This window comes from Anolis carolinensis, chromosome 3 (genome assembly GCF_035594765.1).
Source record: "Anolis carolinensis isolate JA03-04 chromosome 3, rAnoCar3.1.pri, whole genome shotgun sequence".
Taxonomy (NCBI): Eukaryota; Metazoa; Chordata; class Lepidosauria; order Squamata; family Dactyloidae; genus Anolis; species Anolis carolinensis.
The window spans coordinates 265,890,465-265,911,421 of NC_085843.1; the positions used below are offsets into that span (position 1 = coordinate 265,890,465).

General features: G+C 43.8%; 1 protein-coding gene and 1 long non-coding RNA gene across 53 annotated transcripts in view; one reads left to right on the forward strand and one right to left on the reverse strand.

Annotated features, from left to right (window-relative positions):
* slitrk3 (SLIT and NTRK like family member 3) overlaps window positions 1–14,930 on the reverse strand; it is a 48,311-nt gene extending 33,381 nt beyond the window's left edge. For 5 of the 13 annotated variants that reach the window (XR_010004792.1, XR_505846.3, XR_010004791.1 and 2 more), the window contains exons 1-2: window positions 14,149–14,929; window positions 6,612–9,410 (exon numbers count right to left, since the gene is read on the reverse strand). Coding sequence is in view for 8 of the 13 variants with exons in the window: in XM_062976730.1 (XP_062832800.1) it covers window positions 6,612–9,390 (2,779 nt within the window). In the remaining 5 variants the exon portion in view is untranslated. Of the gene's footprint in view, window positions 1–2,080; window positions 9,411–11,137; window positions 11,362–14,148 lie in introns of those variants that run through there. The other 8 variants (XR_010004790.1, XM_062976727.1, XM_062976726.1 and 5 more) reach the window with 7 other exon arrangements.
* The window catches only part of LOC103278167 (uncharacterized), a 131,642-nt gene continuing 122,392 nt past the window's right edge, over window positions 11,708–20,957 (forward strand). For 32 of the 40 annotated variants that reach the window (XR_010004807.1, XR_010004806.1, XR_010004815.1 and 29 more), the window contains exon 1: window positions 12,531–12,670. This is a non-coding gene — a long non-coding RNA (uncharacterized LOC103278167). Of the gene's footprint in view, window positions 12,671–18,015; window positions 18,133–20,957 lie in introns of all 40 variants that reach the window. The other 8 variants (XR_010004803.1, XR_010004833.1, XR_010004812.1 and 5 more) reach the window with 7 other exon arrangements.

Sequence of the window (20,957 nt, forward strand, 5' to 3'; positions counted from 1 at the left end):
TTATACAGATTTGACAAAATGTTGAAACATTTTGAATTTTGTGGTGCGAATCCTTCATGGAAGCAGAAATGTGTGCACACTTATGATTGCAGACAATGTTAATGTCACAGAAAAATGCATGACTAAGTTAATGGAAATCAATACTTTCATTTGGTATTTAGGCAAAGTACCAAGTTATTAATAGCTACTTCCTAATTGCATATCATGAATTCTGACTGCCCCTTACTGCTATTTTGAAAACCAGGAAGACGATGGTAAGGATTTTTTTTAAAACTGTGAACTGTCTCAAAGGCTGGAAGGTAAATATATAAATCTACATAAATTTAGTAAGATAAACCACTTTTGAAATAAGCTTTCATACATGACACTTAGGCCTGACCTTGGTAGGTTCACATCAATTTCTCTGCACCATTCCCTGAGTAAGTCCAAACACCGTCATATGCTGCAGACTTTTCCAAGGACAATATTTTCTCAGCCAGCCAGACAACAGATACTTCAGCATGCAGTGTGGCTTAAAACTGTACTACATCAATAGTCTAAAGGTTATGTCAGCATTTCTACCCCAACATTAAATTAACAGCATTTTTGCATGCTCCTCAGTATCCCATTTCTGGAGTGGAGCACCAAAACCAATTTATATCATTTTTGAATAATATTTAATATTCATTAATAATGTGCAACAGTACCATCCTGTCCTTTTAAAAAAATTCTGCTCACTTCCAAACTGATGAACATGAAGAACTGGACTGACATGTGACTAAATCTCAAAATGTACTTTGAGCATCAGATTATGGAGAACAGGGTTTGAATCCCTCACTGCCTGATCTTGGACAAATCACACTTTCTCAGCCTCACAGGAAGGCAATGACAAATCTCCTCTGAAGAAATCTTCCAAGGAAATCTCATGAGAAGTTCTGCCCTATGGTTGTCATAGGTCAGAAATGACATGAAGGCACACAACAACAACCATTATTGACTGACTTATTCCAAGAGTTCATTTTCAATGAAAGCCTATAAAAATGAGAAACACTTTATAGACACTGTTCTCACTTTCTGCTTTAGCATCCTTAAAATCTCAAGACATTCCCATATTTTTTCTTACATGCATGAAAGGCATTTTACTAAGCACATATAGAGATGTAACACAAAGATTGAACAATAAAAATATGATCTTATCTCTCTTCTCCTCCCCTCCCAAATGTTAAAATTGCCCACGATTTTTTTTATCTGTAAGTATCGATATCCACCAATCTAACCTAATACAAAGACATATAGTTGGTAAGTAAGACTCCAAATACGGACTCCTGTCCACATGTCATGACCAAAGATATAGAAGGAAACTAAGATACAAAAAGAATAGGATTTGGTTTCTGCTATAAAGCCATCATGAACACAGCCAACCCATGCAACTGCTCTGGAGTTGAATTTTCCACCAATGTTTGACAAACATACCTAAAGCAAGATGGGAATTTGCTTCAATGTCCCACCTTTAATCTCTATGCAGTCTATACTTCTCTCTTACATAGCTATGGTGATGAGGATGCAGGGATGCCATAGTTGCTAAGCAACTGACATTTCTCCACCACCCCCATCTGTTGACCAGCCTACACCTCCTCCCCCAGTTAGGATTATCACACATCTCAGAGGACATAAAATGAAGACAACACTCGGAAAAAAAAAAACAAATTCTACAATATGATATTTAGCACAAGCACTAGCAACTTCAACTGTTTGCTGAAGGAGCATGTACATCAATGTGTGCGCACAAACACACACAGCCACCTATACTCCATCATTTGGAAACATTACCCATGAATGCATATATTTTTGTCCCCCTCCATTTCCAACAATAAAGCTAATAGTGATAAATCATTTCCACCCTTCACTGACATTAATGATTCAAATACCCATTTTTGAGAAACGAGCAACAGCAGTTTTGTCCATCAGCAACTCAGTCTCCAGTTTCTACGTCAAAATCAGATAAATATCCTCCTTACACACAGCATATTTTAGCAGTTTTAGAGCACACAAGAGACAGAAACTGCCTAAGCAATGAAACAAAAATTGATATAACAACATATTAGCTAAAAAAAGTATATCTTTTAATACAAAAATTCCAATCTCATAAATTTATTTCCACTGAATAATTGCTTCGCTATTCCAGGTGAAAATTGTTTCCTTATATTTCAGTTGTGATGCTCTTGCCATTGGTAATATAAACAATATATAAACATTATTTATAACATTTCTCCCACTTTTTGATATGTGCTATTCTTGATGAGTGCTGGAAAATAAGACTGTTTTTCAAATGTGTTGAGCACCTTGACATGGTAAGATCTGGACTTTAACCCGTTCTCTACAATACTGAACAATGTTTACACATGTAGTGTTGTAAATGCGAAAATGATAGCCTTTTAAAGTATCTGCCCTTGAATGTTATGATTTATAATGCTTCTTTAAAAAGTGCATGCATGCGTGCCTACCCATTTTTAAGTGCTTAATGTTTAATGTAAGAAGAAAACAGTATGAAACCATACTTGCTTGATATCTGTTTTATAACTTGGAAAAATAAAAATGACTGAAAGATTTATGTAGACTTTTCAGTATCTGAAATTCAGGGATACATACTTTTTAGACATAAGTGTCAAAGACAAGGGTCTAAACACGAAACGGATTAGTATATTTTGACCCATGATCCATAGAGCAATGCAGCAACCCTATGCCTCTTGACCTTCAAAATTACCTCCCCATAATGTTCTTCATTCCTATCCTATTACATTCCTGGTATAATCTATAACACTATTCCAAGCCACATTCTCAGCATTTAACCCTTCTACATCTAGGAAGATGGATGCTTTTTTAAAGGGTAATTTTGAACGACTGTACCTAGGAATTTGACATGGGCTGAGTGGGAAGTTATCATATTCACCTTAAAGATATGAAAGGCCCCTGGGTCAATACCTGAACGTGCTTTTGTGGGTGAGACTAGGTCTTCAGTAATCTACATGCTTTGCATGCAGAAGGTTCCAGGTTCAATCTCTCATAAATCCAGTGATCTTGATATGTAGGGTGGGGGAAAGCCTGGAGAATGGCTGCAGAATAGAAAATACTGGATTAGAAGGACCAATGGCCTGAGCCTGCATTCAAACATAGGTCCATTCATCTCTCTGAGTCCTTGAATACAAGGCATCTAGTGTGGCTAGATCCCCGTTATAACAAAATTTGCATAATAGCCAATCCAGTCCTGATTATGGCCACAGTGTAAGAAACACTCACATTTTGTGGAGATTTTCAGCCATATGTGTGGCCTTATCTCAGTTTGGTGTGCCCTGTATACAAAGCATATTAGAAAGCTTTTACTTAAATTTGACAATTTCAAACTTACAGTCTGGGTCAGTCAGTGGAGCTTAAATGTTTAATTCTACTGCAGCAAGTGAGGCATGTTTGTTGTGAATCTCTAGCTGGCAAAGATCAGACATTCTGGAAATAAACTAAATCAAGGTCAAAGGTTTTGTTTGTACTGATTTCTGGATCATGACAGATGTGGGGATGGGTGCTTCTGTGTGTCTTATGTGTATACCAGCTTTTAAAAATATTTATTATTTAAAAATGAACAAACTGTTTCCAATAGGCGTGATTAGCACATATATGACATTATGACTTGGATAAATTCTTATTTTGTTCCAAAAGCTGACATTTATGCAGTGATTCCTTAACAAAACTAATAACAACCACAGTATGATACAAGAGCATTGGAGGCAGCTGTAGTTTCTTTTCATTCCTCTGCAGTAAAAACATTTCATTTTCCCTGGATAACATTTTTTTAGTAAGACAAATAAATAGATTTTTTAAAATTTAGTTTATTTTTAAATACATTTCCCTCTCTTTCTGTAGGTGTGTATATTTCTATCTCTATATAAATATAAAAATCATTGCTTGAAATCTTCAGAATATGGATTTTGCCCCATCACATCTGTACACACGAAAGGAGCTAATATCCACATTTCCCCTTTAATTTGATCTCTATCTCGATGTAAGGCATTAGTGACGTCTGGTGAATTACATTCAACGTGATGATTTTCTATTAAGGGCAGATTCAGGAGTCCAAGCGGAAAGCACCGGATGGGCTGTGCACAATTCAAAAGTAACCTCTGGTCTCTGTGCGGCAATTGCTGGAGCTCGGACGCCATCTACTGGCCATACTGGATGTTTTTCCTCCACCAAACAAAGCTTTTTCCTTCGGCTCTATTCATGTGTCAACCCAGTTCTACAAGAAACAAGATACCAGCTAGATACCTTGGAAAGGAATGAAATAAACAAACAATCCTCCCATTCTTCTTTGGTTTTTCACTCTAACCAAAACCATTAAAATATAACACTCTCTAACCAGTCAATTAAGCAACATCATATCAACTGCCAAATAAAAGGAAGGAGGAAAGGAAAGGAGGAAGGAAGGAAGGAAGGAAGGAAAGAAAAAGACAGAAAGAAAAACAATAAATTAAAACTCCACACCACACAAAGGAAAAACCATTTCATCATCTTATCCTCAGCCCACATCTCAGTAAAACAAGTGGGAAAACCAAAAGGCTGAATCTGTGGTATTAGGCCTAATTTTCTCAATTGTTTTAGGTATCATACAAAACATGCCAAACCAGTGCTTTCTAAAAAGATATACAGCTTATACCCACCATCCTGTACCCCTCTATCAAGAAACACATTTCTTTCTATGCATTTTTAAATACTCTACCCAATTTAAACTGCCCTGGGTGGGGGAAGGGGAAGAGAGATTTCCACCATTTTTTTTCTCATATCCTTACAATGGAACATAAAAAAGCCTAAGAGTAAAATTATCATTTTTTTAAAAAAAAATTATTATATTGCATATTTCCATTTATGATGACAAACTTACTAAGTTAAAAGCATAACAAATAAAAATGGGAAAACAAAGGAGGGAGAGAGGATAGAGAAAGAGGGAGGTTGGAAATTAATTTCAAATTCCAGAATAGTATTTTGGAAGAACAAAAAAATGAGCAAATTGTTATTTTTGTTATTATATTCTGTTAAGCGTCATAGTGGGTTCTGCTAGTATTAATAAAATAGCATGGGGCTTAAAGAAAAAGAAAGGAGGCATCGGTAGAAGGGTATAGCTGAAGTTTTAAGATTCAAGCTTTTTATATTCTAGTATATATCTATTTTTTTCCAAAATGTTTTATTAAGAAAGCTATACCAGACGCATCACTGTACAATGATTAAACATTACCTTTACAATTTATATTCACTTGAAAGTACAGAATAAATATATGCACATTTGAATTTCTGTGTGTGGCTGTTTGTGTGTGTGAGCAAGGAAGAGAGAGAGAGAGATAATGTTAACAGTGTTTCTTCAATAGAAATGCCTGTGATAGGCACCCAGTAAGTTTTCTTTTCCTTCCCCCACCTGTATGTTGTTATTATGCTGGAGTCACTTTAATTATAAAGGCAGATATCCTCCAATCCCCCCTCTCCCGGCCCCATTTAACAAAATGCTAATGACCTTTCCTTTAGTGTAAGGGAGCCACAAGATTGAACAAATAAAGGATCTCTTCACTTAAGAAGCAGATTTCCGGTAAGCAGTGAGTCTCTAGTCTCACTTCGGCAAAAGGAAGGAGAATTTACTGTGGCACCCATTTAAAGGGAAAGGGACAGAGAGAGGAGAACAGAAAGGGTGCAGGCAAACTGGAATGGCTATGAAGGAGACAGGGGAGGGATGAGAATTTAGAACTGGGGATCTGTGGATCTGTGTGCATGGAGGTGAGAAAGAGAGAGAGACATGAGAGTGAGAACATTCAAAAAAGACCCCCCTCCCCTACTGCAGTTTCCAGACATGCAGCAAACTGCATTTTTGTTGTTATTTCCCTTTCCCCTTTTGTTTTCTTTTAAATCAATGTACAGAAATCTGTGCCATGGTGAGGGAAAGAAGAAACAAAGCCACAAAAGAATGCTGTCTTTAAGTTCGACTCCCTCCCCCCAACATAAAAAAGATGAACGGAAAGATTTGTATTTTCTGTTTTGTTTTGTTTTTTAAAAAAGCCCTACAGCAGGGAAAAAAAAGCGCGCACGCAAGAGAGAGATAGCGCAATACACAATGAATTTACTTTGTCAGGATCGAGATGAAGATCCCCCATGATACTAATTAATATAATAATATTCTATACCTTAGACAACATGGCACAGTCAAAGTCTCAAGTTTTTTTTCTTTTTCAGTATAAAAAATAATGATTGATTAACATCTGCTGGCAAAAGTCTGCAAAGGCACTTTTATCGATTAATGATCATCTGAGAGTTGGGCCCCTCCTCCAAACCAACATCTGGCAGGGGGAAAGCACAGAGCTGTATCCTCTAGTATCAGCATGCGGTGGTCTGGGGAGAGGAAGGGGAGAGGAGAGGATTGGGACCAAGGAAGGTGTGTGGAGGGGCTGGGGGCTAGGATTTGGCGGTAAAAGCTAGACATTTTCAAAACCTATAAGTGGTCTTCTCCAGGACTTCGAGGTAATCCGGCTTGGTTTGGAGTTTGGCCCTTAACTCGAGGTATTCACTTTGGGGGGGTTGGTGGTGGTCTGGGAAGCCCTTACCAGCCGAGAAGAGCAGGGTTTCTTTCAGCCTGGCGTCCTGCTGCAGGTCTGGGTATTGCATGCCAGGGGGATGGACGTGCAGTTCCTTTAATTTGGGCACTGTGCCGTAGAGGCAGTCCACAAAGCCCACTGTGCACGGAGGGGCTAAGGGTGGCCTCTCCCTGCTGTCTAGAACGGCACCACTAGGAGGAAACAGCACCACCCCACCATTCTTCTCATGATGGAAGACAGGTGGCACCAGCGCTAATTCCCCCATGAGAGGCAACCCTCCACCAATTCCCCCTCCAGGTGGGTGGGGATGGGGGTGAGGGTGGGGGTGATGGTTGGTGGTCACTATGGTGTTAAGTTGTGAACTGGACACAGCCAACCTCCACTCCTTCTCTTTCTCCAGCAAGGTCCTATAGCAGCTACTGCTCCCGCTGTCCTTGGCAGGGTCAGCAAATTGTTCCCCTGCACAGCTGCCACCTCCGCCTCCCAGAAGCATGTCCCCGGCTTGCCCAGGCTCCTCTGCTACCACTTCATCCTCTTCGCGTGGCTTGTAAATGGGATTGTTGCACATCTGGGTCACTGGGTGTGGGATGTAATCATAGACATGGCCAACTGGGGGTGCCTTCTCTGGGGAAGCACTAATTCCCACACTTCCTCCACCTCCTCCCTCCTCAAATAGATGGTGGCATTGCACTTGGATGCCTGTTAAGTCAAGGGCCTCCTGCCTCTGCTTGTTCCGGAAAGGTAGCTTCTTGCGCCGTCGGCGTAGGACAAAGGCAAAAAGGCCCGCAGCAATGAAGACTGCAGAGAAGAACAGTACGAGTAGACTAAGAATGAGCACAGAGAGAGGGACCGGACCTCCTCCATCTGGAGGGAGCTCATAAGGTGAGGGACTTGTGGGGCTGGGGTGGCCCAACGCTGGAGGGGCTGGTGAGGCAGCGGCAGCATGCAACATCTCTGGGCACAACATCTCCAGCTCCACAGAGCGTATATCTCTGTTGGTGAGGTTCTCTGGGCTGGCACAAAGAACATCCCCCACAACAATGACAGAGCTGATGGTCTCAATCCATTGCTTGAGAGGCACTAGGTCACATGTGCAATCCCAAGGGTTGAGCTTCAGGTCAATCTGTACAATGGCATTGAGGTGTTCCAGCACACCAGCCACAGGCAAGTACCGGAATTTGTTGTTCCTCAGGTTGAGCCTGGCCAAGGAGGTGCCAGCAAAGGCATCAGTAGGCAGGGTCCTCAGAAGATTGTCATTGAGAAAGAGCAGCTTCAGGTTGGGCATGAGACTGAAGGCGGCAGGCTGGATCTCCCTGATCTGATTGTACTCGAAGTACAGGTAATGCAAGCTCTGCAAACCTCTAAACATGCCTGGAGTCAGCTTCTCGATGTCATTGCCATTTAAGTACAGACTCTTTAAATTGGGCAGATTAATAAAAGCCCCATCCTGCACATAGGAGATTCGATTGTTCCCAAGATGCAGGAGATCCAAGGAAGAAAAATTCCAGAAATCTGAACGGTAAATTTTCTGTATCAAATTTCCACTCAGGTACAATTTCTTGGCATTGACAGGTCTGGGAAGGAGCTCAGAAATATTGTGGAACCCTCTTTCCTTGCAGTTAACAGTTAGACCCAAATCATTGATGTGCAAATTGCAGGAGCAGCCAGTAGGGCATATGATGGGGATAGGAGGCCTAGTCTGATACGCAGCAACAGGAGCTTGGTTGGGCCCAGGGTACAGGCCTCGAGGTGTAGGGGGTGGCTTGTGTGCCCTGGGCTGTTTTGTAGGTTTGGGCTGTTTAATAGAAGTTTTGTATTCAACAGAGGAAGCAGTGAAGTGGAAGGAGGACAACATGGAAGAAGGCTTAGTAGGCCATGCATTCTCCTTGCTCGATGGCAGCTGAGGAACACCAATGCTGACCAGTTCTGAGTCAGATAGCATAGGGCACAGTTTATTTCTTTTAATTTCTCTCAGGTCCTTACCATGGAAGTGGAAAGGAGTCTCACAGGTTATGTCTCCCACAAGGGCAGTATAAGGGATGCGCTCAAGCCAGCTTTTTAGCTGAACAATTTCACAAGTACAGTTCCAAGGATTCTCTTCCAACTGGATTTCCATCAAGCTCCTGCCAATATGGTCCAGCATTCCTCGGTAGGAAAGCACTTTCAATCTGTTTCCACGCAAGTCCAAGTGAGTTAAAGACACAGATTTAAATAAATTGGTGGGCAGCATGGGAATAAGGTTGTCATTTAAGATAAGGACCCGAAGTTTGCTGAGATTTCGAAATGCCCCACTTTCAATCCGCTTAATGACATTATAATCTGCCTGCAGATATTCCAGACTTTCCAATCCCAGGAAAGTATCGTTTCTGAAAATGTCTAATTTGTTCTCATGCAGGTACAATCTTTTCAGAATTTTGAGCCCATTAAAGGCTCCTATCTGAATGTCTTGTAATGCATTGTTCCCAAGGTTAATAGAAACAGCATTGTTCAAATGGAGAAAACTGTTGGTATATAATCTCCTCATAGAGTTTCTCTGCAGGTAAAGTTTGAAAGGTCTTGACCACGACTCCGTTATCTGACTAATATTTATAAATCCCTTGTTGTCGCAGTGTATATGAAAAAGGCTTTCTTTGACTTCACAGTAACAGGGATCAAAGCAAGGTTCCTCAATTTCCTCCGAGTCTTCTATCAAGGGAATAGGGGTAGTCCATGCTACAGCAATTGTGCTTAGAAGAATAATCCACAGCATCCTTCTTTTACGGGGTGGATCGGTTGTTGGAGACTTCATGGTTGTGATGGATTATAAAACTGCAGCAGGGTTTACAAAAAAACACACAAACAGATTACAGTCAATCACTATTTTTTCAGGCTGATATATATATCAAAAATCAACAATCTAAACTAATTAAGGGGAAATAAAATCATTAGATTACTTCAAAGTTCATTCAAAAAGCAAATTCAATATTGCCACACTGAACCTTTTGTGTGTGTGTGATATGGGGAAAACATTTAACCATACAATGGATCCTTAACCCACTTATTCGCTCATCCTTATTTAGGCTGTTTGATATAAGAAACCATAAAGAAAACACCAACAAAAACCTACAGGCCCTAGATTGTGAAAAGTGTGACATTTTTTTCAGTACAAAAGCCAATGTTCAAGGAACATAAGGTATGTAATATCAGTCTTACCCCCACTGCATCAATTAAAAAAGAAGGGAAGGGAATCAATTTTTTATCTAGTAGAGATAAACACATCCAGTCTATAATGACATAAAAACAACTAACTTCCCCATGGTTTTGGTTCAAGTGGGGGAGTAGCCAAAGTGCCTAGTACTATATTAAGCATTGTTGAAGAAGGGGACAAATAAGTTGGCAATGTTTCAGATCCCTGAAGAAATGTTCATAGCTGGGATTTGATAAATCTATATAGTTTGCAGCAATGCTTGTCTCTAAATTGGAGGGAGGGGGGAGGTGAAGAAGTCTCTTTTCTTCCAAGCAAGCAGAATGAATTAATGCAACTGGTATAGCAGCAGATAAATGCACACTCCATATTAGTCATTTCAGCTGATTAAAGCATTTAGAGATGATTAATCTTTGGGACGCACATGCATGTGTTGTCCTATATCCATGGGGGAAGTGACAATTGAAGGCTAAAAATCCAAAAGGCTGATGTTGAACGTGTGTTGTGTGTGTGTGTGTGTGTGTGTGTGTGTGTGTATAGGGGGATTCTTTGAACTAGGATGTCTGATGGCTGTAGGACTATCCATGAGTGATCCATTGAAAGAAAGAGAGGTGAAAGCCTGAAAGTAAGACAAAGACACCCTTTATACAGGAAAAATAACTCTCTTTACTGTCCAAAGCTGACAAAAAGACCAACTTAGGGGAGGTTGATTGGTACCTTCTGACATACACGTCTTGCTTCATTGGGGGAAGGGATCTTTCTTTCCTTACTCTTTTTCCTAAATCATTCCAACACAAGAGGAGTAAATCACAGTTTAAAGGCTATGAATCCTGACAATGGTAGCTACTAGCTTTGCAGCCCTACTTGCTGTTGGCCATTCAAAGGCTTCGCCAGAGTCCTGGCATTTAGTTCTCTCTTTGTAGCAAAGCAGCTTCACAGATATGGATTATCTTGCACTCTCTCCATGCAAGGGAAGGGAATTCCTCCTTCCCCACTAGGACAAAAGAAAACCCTGAATAAGAAAAGGACACATTTATGAAAAGAAAAAGAAGCAGGGAAAATGTTTACAATTTTGAGTGAAACAAAACCAAAGGAGATTGATCTGGAAATGTAGGAAAACCAGAGCAGTCGGTTGGAAAATACCAGCTATGCTTCAAATGAGGAACAGGAAAATAAGAGAAGTCTCGTTTCGGCATTTGCTTTCCCCCCTTTGTTTGGTTGTAGATAGATACATATTAGCCACTTAAGTTCTTTTCAGCAAACACACATACACACACACACACATAATGTTCTATCCAGTGGAAAAAAAGGGGTGGATGGAGAGAGAAATCCAGAAAGAGGTTGTACTTACCGGCTTGAAGGCGAGATTTCAGCACATTTGGAGAGGAAGGAGAAAAAAAAGCCAAACCCATATATATGTATCAATATACACATATAAAGACACATATAGAAATTAAGAGGGTATCTTTTACAAAAAAAAAATGATTGCTGGTTTCTCCCTTTCTCTCTGTTCTGGTTCTATACTCCTGCTGAGGGCTGAGGCAAAAGGAAAGGGGGGTCGAGCAAGCCAAGATGAGACGTGCTAGGAATGCAATGAGCTTCTTTAGGATGCAGAGATGCTGCCTGGCAGAGTCAATGGAGGAGGGAGACGAAGGGGGCTGCTGCAGGCTCCCAGTTCTGCTGCCGCTGCCACCACCTTCCCTGGGTACCACCGGCGCATCTTCCAGAAGGAGGGAGAGGAGGTTGTGGCAGGCAGAAAGACCCAGTCTAGGGCATCTCCCCTTTGCCGCTACTTCTTCCTCCCTGTGTATGTGTGTGTGTGCCTCTTGGTGTGCCTTGTTGCCCCTGGATCAGGCTTCTTGCTCCCCACGTCATGAATCCCAGCTTCAAGGAAGAGGAACAAATGTAGGAGGACGCGCTTGGCACCAGGTCGGGGGCGCGCGCATGGGAAGCCCTGACTGTACAGGGTTTGCCACCCCCTTCCTTTCCCTCCCTCCCCCCCTCTCTCTCTCTTTGTGAGGGGGTGGGGAGGAGGATGAGTTAGGGGGGGAGGGAGGGATGGGGGGAATCCGAGATGACTTGGGGGGAAAGAAGGAGCAGCCAAAAGAGAAGTGATCATTCATGGGTGAGGGTGGTCACATCCCTCCTTCCTCCGATGAGTGCATGAGGTAGGGCGGGGAGGGGGGCTTCATCAAGGAGGCATCTATATCTGTGTGGAATGTACCCCGGGCTGGGTTGCTAAATGTGCAAATTCCAGCAAATCCTTGAGAGCTGCAGCCATTAAGAGGAAGGATACCCGCCCCCTGAACGCAGCCAAGAAGGAGCCTTCTCTAAATTTAGGAAGTCTGAGGTCTAGTTAGCTAGCTCTCTCTCTCCAGCCACTGCCTGCAGTTCTCCATCACACCTAATCCTGTCCCAGCAGAGGAAAGGAAAGGAAAGGAAAAGGCATCTTGAGGTGGAGCAGAACTTGGATAGGATAAGAGCCTCTCTTTCTCCTTTGCTCTTTCCCATCTACCCCACCCCCTCTTTCTACTCCTCCTCCCAGCTGGGAAGTCTCAGTCCACCCCTTACTCGACCTAACAGGCACCTGTTTCCTTGCAAGCTTTTTTTTTTTAAAAGCACCTAGCCAAGTGTTAGAAGCACTTGGGTGACAAGGGAGCGTCTTAGATCTCGCCTTGCCACAAAGAAGAAAAGAGGGACATGATCTTAACCCCTTCGCTCCTTCACCAGCCCTCCCATGATCAAATCTCCCTTCCTCTTTCTAACCCCCCACCTGCCCACACCCTACTGGCTTCCATACACCATCTGGCACAAGACAAGGAGAAAGCTGTCACTCTAATTTCTTCCTGGATCCAAGAAGAGGACAACAAAGAATCCCCAAAAGGTAACTGAATCCATTTTATTCTTTCTCTAGAAAGCAAAGGGTTAATTTTTTAAGTTGGTAAAGGGGGGGGGGGTTGTCTCCTCACAAGAGGGACCAGCAGAAGAAGGAAGGTGCCCTCAACAATCCAGGCTAACTTGCCAAGTACGCTTAAAGTCAGGTTTATTGTCCTCGCTATAGCTTTCCAAATTACCCTTTTGAGAAAGGACATCCTGCCTCCAAAGGGGGTTGGACTGCTGGGTGGCCCTTGGGATCCCTCCCAGTTCTATGCTTCCCTTGCTCTTGGGAATGGGCTTCACGGAGAGCAGGCACAAAAGCATGGGCTGTGGGTGTCGCTTGGGTTTCCATCACCCCAACCGAGGGTTATTTTGAGCCTAACAGCTCAGATTCCCCAACAATGTCAAAAGACAGGTGGGTTGGGAGGGGCTGCGTTCGCGGTCCCTGAAGGCGAGCAGAGCAGGCCCGTGAAGGCGGGAGACTCGGCAACCGCTGCTGCCTGCAGGGACCAAGGGGCCCCGATACCCGTCGTGGGCGGGGATGGCAGCCGGGATGCCTTGGACCCCCAGGGCCTGGGCGACGAAGGAAGGAATCTCGCAAGAGGCCGGCCGAGGCGCCCCCTCCCTCCCTCCCTCCAGGCAGCCCCGAACCCTCCTGCCCCGTCGCGAAGGGGAAGCGGCCTCTCTCTCTGGAGGGGAACGTTCTTCTCTTGGCTTCTCTGAGGGGTGATCGGTTCCATGGGGAGCTCGGAGGAGTGTTTATTTCGCTAAGCAGGGGTTTCTTTTGGGGGAGGGGGAAGGATGGAAGGGAGGGAGGGAGTTGAATCCGACGAAGCTTAATATCATCAAGGAGGAGGCAAGCGATGCGAGTGCGAAGCTCTTTGTCTATTAGGGCCCTTCCTTCCACACAGCCCTATAACCCAGCGTATCAAGGCAGAAAATCCCACCATATCTGCTTTGAACTGGAACAGTGTGGACTCAAGATAACCCAGTTCCAAGCAGACATTGTCTGGAGCGACTTGAGAAACCTGCCAGTCGCTTCTGGAGTGAGAGAATTGGCCGCCTGCAAGGACGTTGCCCAAGGGGATGCTTTGATGTTTTACCATCCTTGTGTGAGGCTTCTTCCATGTCCCCGCATGGGGAGCTGGAGCTGACAGGGGGAGCTCACCCGCTCTCTCTCCAGATTGGAACCGCCGACATCTCAGTCAGCAGTCCTGCCAGCACAAGGGTTTAACGGGGGGGGGGGGGGGTTGGGCTCCGATATTGTCTGCCTTGATATTCTGGGTTGTGTGGAAAAGGCCCTTAGATTCAAGGGAGAGTCGCTTTAGGAGATGGCTCCATCCCATTCCAGGGAGGACGGGGACCTTTTTCCTCTGACAGACATAACAGGGCGCAGGATGGGAGGAAAACCCTTCCAACAGAAAAAATAAATCCCCAAATCTCTCATTCCTCAAAGCAAAGGAAGGAAGGAAAGGCGGCGAATACCTAAAGAGGCTCCCGCTGCAAGGCAGGGCTGGCGGGTCTCTCCTGGTTCGGCTCCGTCCGTGGTGACGCCGGCGCTTCTCCTCCTCCGCCGCCGCCTCCTCCTCCTCCCTCTTCCCGGCCGGGAAGCTCCATCCGCGGGCGAGAGGGGCGCCTCCCCGAAGACCCCGTCAGCCTCGCCCCGGACCCGCCGCCTTCATTTTAAGGGAGCCGCTCCTGCTCCTGGGTCTTGGCCGATGACATCCGATCCCCGAAGCTGGGCTGAGGAGGAGGAGGAGGAGGAGGAGCGGGCGAGGAAGAGGAGGAAGATGAAGAAGGCGAAGGGTGCCAATCCGGAGCCCAGCAGGTCATGGCGCCTCCGGGGCGGGAGAAAACGCGCCTCCCGGACGCCCCCCTCTCGCCCCGGGCTTCCTGGGAAGGAGGGTGGGAGCCCGGAGGGAATGGGAGGCAAGAGGAGGAGGAGGAGGAGGAATCCTGGCCGCTCCCTCCGAAGGGCTCTCCGGCAGCATCGGGGCGGCGGGCTGGCCGGCTTCTCCCGCGCGCTCCTTCTCCGGCGAAAGAGGAGGCAGGAAAAGGAGGAGGAGGAGGTGGGACATCGCCGCTCAGCCTCCTCGGGCTCCCGCACGGCGCCGCCGCATCCTTCCTGGAAGGGGAGGGGGGCTCCGAGGAGGAGGAGGGGGGAGGGAGCAGGCGAGGGGAGAGGCTGCCCACAGGTCCACTCCTCAGCCCCGCTTCAGGCTCCGGGGAGGCAGGGGGTCCTGAAGAGGGAGGGAGCAAGCATGGCAGTTTGCTGCAGTCTGTCGCTGTGCGAATCCAGCGGTTGCAAGTGAGGCAGCAGCATCAACACTTCTGCAGGGTTCTTCCCCAAACTCTACTCTTCCAGGTGTTCTGGACTTCAACTCCCAGAAGCTTCCGCTGCGTGGGCCACTGACAAGGGATTCTGGGAGATGAAGTCCAAAACACCTGGAAGGCCAAAGAGCAGTTAGGGATCGAGGGGACACTGCTCTGTTTCCTAGATCTCTATTTGGGTTCCTTGTTTTTTATTACCGCCCCCCCCCCTTACCCCTAGTAAGGGGGCCCCTGGTGGCACAGTGCGTTAAAGCGCTGAGCTGCTGAACTTGCGGACCAAAAGGTCCCAGGTTCAAATCCCAGGAGCGGAATTAGCGCCCTTCCAACCTAGCAGTTCAAAAACATGCCAATGTGAGTAGATCAATAGGTACCGCTCCGGCGGGAAGGTAACGGCGCTCCATGCAGTCATGCCGGCCACATGACCTTGGAGGTGTCTACGGACAACGCCAGCTCTTCGGCTTAGAAATGGAGATGAGCACCAACCCCCAGAGTCGGTCACGACTGGACTTAACGTCAGGGGAAAACCTTTAACATTACCCTAGTCTTTGGGGACATCAAGCCAATTGTGTTTCCTTTAGAGTAGTGGTTCTCAACCTGGGTTCCCCAGGTGTTTTGGCCTACAACTCTCAGAAATCCCAGCCAGTTTTATCAGCTGTTAGGATTTCTGGGAGTTGAGGACCAAAACATCTGGGGACCCACAGGTTGACAACCACTACTCTAGAGTTCAGTAAAGGGACTAAAATATTTCCAGGGCTGTCAAAAGGCCTTCATGACCAGAATCACTGGGTTGCTGTGAGTTTTCCTGGTTGTATGGTCATGTTCCAGAAGCATTCTTTCTTGATGTTTCACCTGCATCTATGGCAGGCATCCTCAGAGGTTATGACGTCTGTTGGAAACTAGTCAAGTGGGGTTTATATACTGTATCTGTGGAAAGTCTAGGATGGGAGAAAGAACTCTTGTCTGTTTGAGGCAAGTGTGAATGGTGCAAATGGCCACCTTGATTATCACCTTTATAGGAGCCCCCGATGGCGTAGTGGACTAAAGCCTCATGACTTGAAGGTTGGGTTGCTGACCTGAAAGCCACCCACCCGAGGAGAGCGCAGATGAGCTCCCTCTATCAGCTCCAGCTCCATGCGGGGACATGAGAGAAGCCTCCCCCAAGGATGGTAAAAACATCAAAACATCTGGGCGTCCCCTGGGCAACGTCCTTGCAGACGGCCAATTCTCTCACTCCATCAAAACATCCGGGCATCCCCTGGGCAATGTTCTTGCAGACGGCCAATTCTCTCATTCCAGAAGCGACTCAAGTTGCTCCTGACACAAAAAAAAATCACCTTTATGCTAATCAAGGTAGCCAATTGGACCATTCACACTTGCCTCAAACGGACGAAAGTTCTTTCTCCCTCCCTGGACTTCTCACAGATATATAAACCCCTCTTGCCTAGTTTCCAACAGACCTTACAACCTCTGAGGATGCCTGCCATAGATGTGGGTGAAACATCAGGAGATAATTCTTCTGGAACATGGTCATACAGCCCAGAAAACTCACAGCAACCCACTTCCAAGGCTATTGGGTTGGGAAAATGATGGGATATCACAGGGCTGTGGAATGAGGGAGCAAGGTGCTCAAGTGGGATGCACTTGGGATGCATTCGCACTGACGAATGGATTCCATTGGATACCATATTAACTGCCACAGCTCTATGCTATAGAATCATGGAATTTCTTGTTTTAGGAGGTCGTTAGCCACTTTAGTGTCAGTGACTCACTAAACTATAACTCCCAGGATTCCATGGCATTGAGCCATGACAGTTAAAGTGGTGTCAAACTACATTCAATTTTCAGTGTAATAGAAGTTCCCAGAAATGCCACTCATCCAAGGGTCGCAGAGGAAGACAACTGTGCAAGAACACTGAAAGTACAAGGGTAGGGCTTATTTGTTGTAGCATGCTTTCACCTAAGATGAACTTATCACAGGGTTTTTTGTTGACAAGTATTGTTCAGAAGAGGATTGTCATTGCCTTCCTCTGAGGCCGAGAGTATGACTTGCTGAAAGCCAGCCAGTGAGTTTCATAGCTGAGTGGGAATTAGAATCCTACGCTCCAGAGTCAAAGTACAATGCTCAACCCACTCCAACATGTTGGCTCTTTATCTGCATAGTATTGACATGCTTCCCCTTCCACCTCTTATTCTAAGTCACTGGTCTTTTCTAGGTGAGGGATGGGCAATTTATGACCCTCCAGAGGCAGTTCAACTACAGCTGCCATTTTCCTGTCATCATAGTCATCAACAGTGATGGGAGTTGTGATCCTGCAGCAACTAAAGGATCACAGCTGTCAATTCCTAATACTAGATAGATAGTATTATTTATACTATGGACATGAATCCTCTTACACTCCAAAGACATGGCTAAGGATATTGGCTAAGGTCACTAGGAGTGATGGGACTTTCAATTCAACTAGGATTTGGAAGGTCAGAAGGTGCCCGTGCCTGATCTAAACTGAATTCCCAGCATTACCCAATGATACCTGGGATTGAACATTAGTCCAGTTTGGGGTGCAGCTTCTAAGTGGTTGCTTCTTTGGATTCACCACAACTGTTCAGTCCTCTCAGTGTAAAGCTGAGAGCTATGTTTGTCAAGTGAGCAAGTGTGTTTTCGTCCCACCAAACCCAACAATCTAATGTAGATCTTATACCAACTATTCAACAAATCATTTTTTTCAAAACTAGAAATGTACATGAGTCTACTTATATTTTTTGTGGCTCTTTGTTGCATTTTTGAGGGAAGATTTGTGTGTCCCCCACAATTGGAAAGGGCAGGAAATTGTCCCCTGGCCTTGCTGTTATCACCAGAAATTCTCCAGGGTTTTAGACAGGGGTTTCTTGGGCCTATCAAGCAATGGTAGAGGGAAAGGCTCTTTTACAAGCTTAGCATGTGCTCTACCACTGAGTGACAGCCTGTCCTCCCCTGCTGCCATGGTGAATGTGATTTAGATAGGATCCCTCTTTTCAAAATCATAGGATGCAGGTGATGATTTACCCAAGAGGATACTCCATCTGTCTGTCCCTAAAGCATGCTCAACAGTATAATTACATGGTGCTTGCCTGCTGCAAGTTCAAGCTTTGGATCACTCAGCTGTAGGTTGGATACTCATCTTTTGGGGGGCTTCCTAAAAGTATATTATTGTTATTATTATTACAACTACTATTATGTAACACACACCACCTCTTTCACAGAATTGTATGAGGCGGAACCGATGATACTTTTGTCAGTTTATTGCCCTGTGGTTTTCTCTTACTTTATCTATCTTATTTGCTACCAAAAACAACAACAGCAAAACAAAACAAAGTGGGTACTTACAGAAAGAAAGCTCATATTATTAAAAACCATTGTACATGTACTTTGATTTTTTCTTTAGTGCATTTTCTCTGCTAAGAAAATGGAACAATATTGGGAAAATGTGTGAGGGTCAAAAGTGAAAATGATGATGTCAAGAACGCCTATACATTTTCATTAACAAGACAGAATAATTGCAGAGTAGAAACTGTGTTTGGATGCACTTTCAGATGGAAAAAATGAATTAGTTACACAATGCATTTTCATTTTGGGGGCTGATATCCCTTTGCCCTGAAGTACCCTAGGATAATCCTCCCCACCATAATTACACGCAATTAGTACTTAGATGGGACATCACCAGAGAATGTCAGAAATCTCCAGATAGGCAAAGAAAGAATGCAAAATGAAACAATGAAGAACTATGCCAGAGTTCAGAGAACACCGTATGTGTGTGTATGTATGTGTGAGGTACATCTTTTACATCAATGTACCTAATTATGCTTGGTTTTTTGAATTAGTAGGCCTAAGGCATGAGAAAACATGATTCCTTGGAGTGTTCAAATGGTAGATTTCTTACTTTTTCAATATATATCATGAGAGAACTGCGAATTATTATTATTATTTACTTTAGATATATCACTATAGAGATAGTACGTATATTTGGAGTGCTTAGTGTAGAGTAGATATGGTCATTTGCAGCATGGTCCTTTGTTTTGGTTTCTTTACAGAGGAGCCACATTTTGAATTCAACTGAGACAAAGTTGGTAATGACGTTAGCAAATTGCTCTCTTGCGCAGCAGTCATTGCAATACTCCCTGAATTTCAGTCCCCAGGTATGCTGAAGTGGAAGCCCCCTCCTTGCAGCCAGCCCAGTGGTTAGGAATTTTGGAAGTTATCCAACAGCATTTGGGAACCCACAATTTGGGAACTATAATTAGAATGCCTGTCTCAAACTGGCGAGATCCAAGTTCAAATTCACTCTTGGTTGTGAAGTTCACAATGCCTTTGGTTCAGTTGCTACATGTCAGCTTAACCTTCCTTGCATGATCTTTGTGAAGATAAAAGTGTGCAATATACTGCTCTTTTGGTAGGTAGATGAAAAAAATATATTGCAATTTGATTTTGTCAATAATGAATCCAGTTTTTATGTCCAAACTTTTAATTTTGTCCATAGAGGGGTTCCTTGTTTCAGGAGAAAGCAGACCAAGTGCGTAGCATGCAAGGAAAAAAAAACACCTTGGAAGAGGTGACACTAGATTTTTAGGTGGTCAGTTTTCTTCCCCAAATATACAGTATTGCCTTCTTTTTTTAAATATGTAGATAACACAAATAGGAAGGTAATTCCTGGTAGAGGTCATGGGATGAAGAAGAAGCTTCTTTCATGCACAGCATCCTATTTTTCCCCCAGAGTGTTTTGTTCAAATGTAATCTCATCAAAAATATTCATGGTAAAATGACTGAGCTTGGGCTATATGAGGAAATGAAAAGAGCCTAGGAGATATTACACTACAAAAACATATCGCCTTAGCAAGGGTGATCTTTAGGATATTCAAATGTACAAAATGCTGACCTTGAAATATTTTTGTATTGATATTGCTATTACAAACATTGTTGTCATTCTACCCAATTCTTTTCTTTCTTTTTATTCATCTATGCTTTGCAATTTCTTTCCAGCCTGTCCATCTAGCAATCGCTGAGATTTTAAAAGCTATTGATCGTTTTATAGCTTTTCTTTCCATATTCCTAAGTATTGCCTTGAACTTTGGTGGGCAGAAGAAGTTATACATATAAATAATGCATCCTATGGTGGATCAGCATTAATAAACATTAAATGATCATAATATTTCTTTTTCTCACACCAAGTCATACAGGAATATAGTAGCTTCTTTTCTCAGAAGAAAGGGAGCTACTATATTGAAGTACAACTTTAATTATATGTATAATCACCTTTTTAAATTATGATATTCTGATTATTCGGTTGACTGCCCACCTCTGAAAAGCAATTCTTCATGTCATAAACCCTTTTGCACAGATCCAAACTGTCCAGGAAATACCTCTTTCTCAGAGCATTAGTAGACCATTGTATTTTCAGGAGAGGCTACTGCTAACTTCACTGCAGTCTTCCTTAATGCGGTCATTTAATGTTCCATTCAATCTGCTGTGTAATATAGTCTTTTCAAATAGGTCCTCCCTTGATACTTCTTTGGAAAATATAGATGTGGGAGAGGAAGGAAAGAAGATGGAGAAGTTTAACCAAGAGATAAAATTGAATCAAGCAACAAGGGAAAGGTTGTTGAAGGACGAGGATCATTATGAAAACTAGCAAGAAGCCCACCAGTCCAGTGAAACTGCTCCCATTTACTCAGATCACAAATATGTTCAACAGCAACACAAGAAAATTCTCAGTTTGCATGGCCCACTTTATTCAAAGTACCATGATGGCACTAGTGGTGTTTTGTTGCAGATACACCACAGAAATAGATCTTCCGCAAATACATGCTTTAGCTTTGTAGAGTTCAAAATTTGTGCCCAAATTACAGCCATGTGGACAGAAAGAAACAGTCCCAACAAATCTTTACTCCCTTCTCCAGTTTAGGATTCATTTTCTTTTTACTCAGCCATTGGG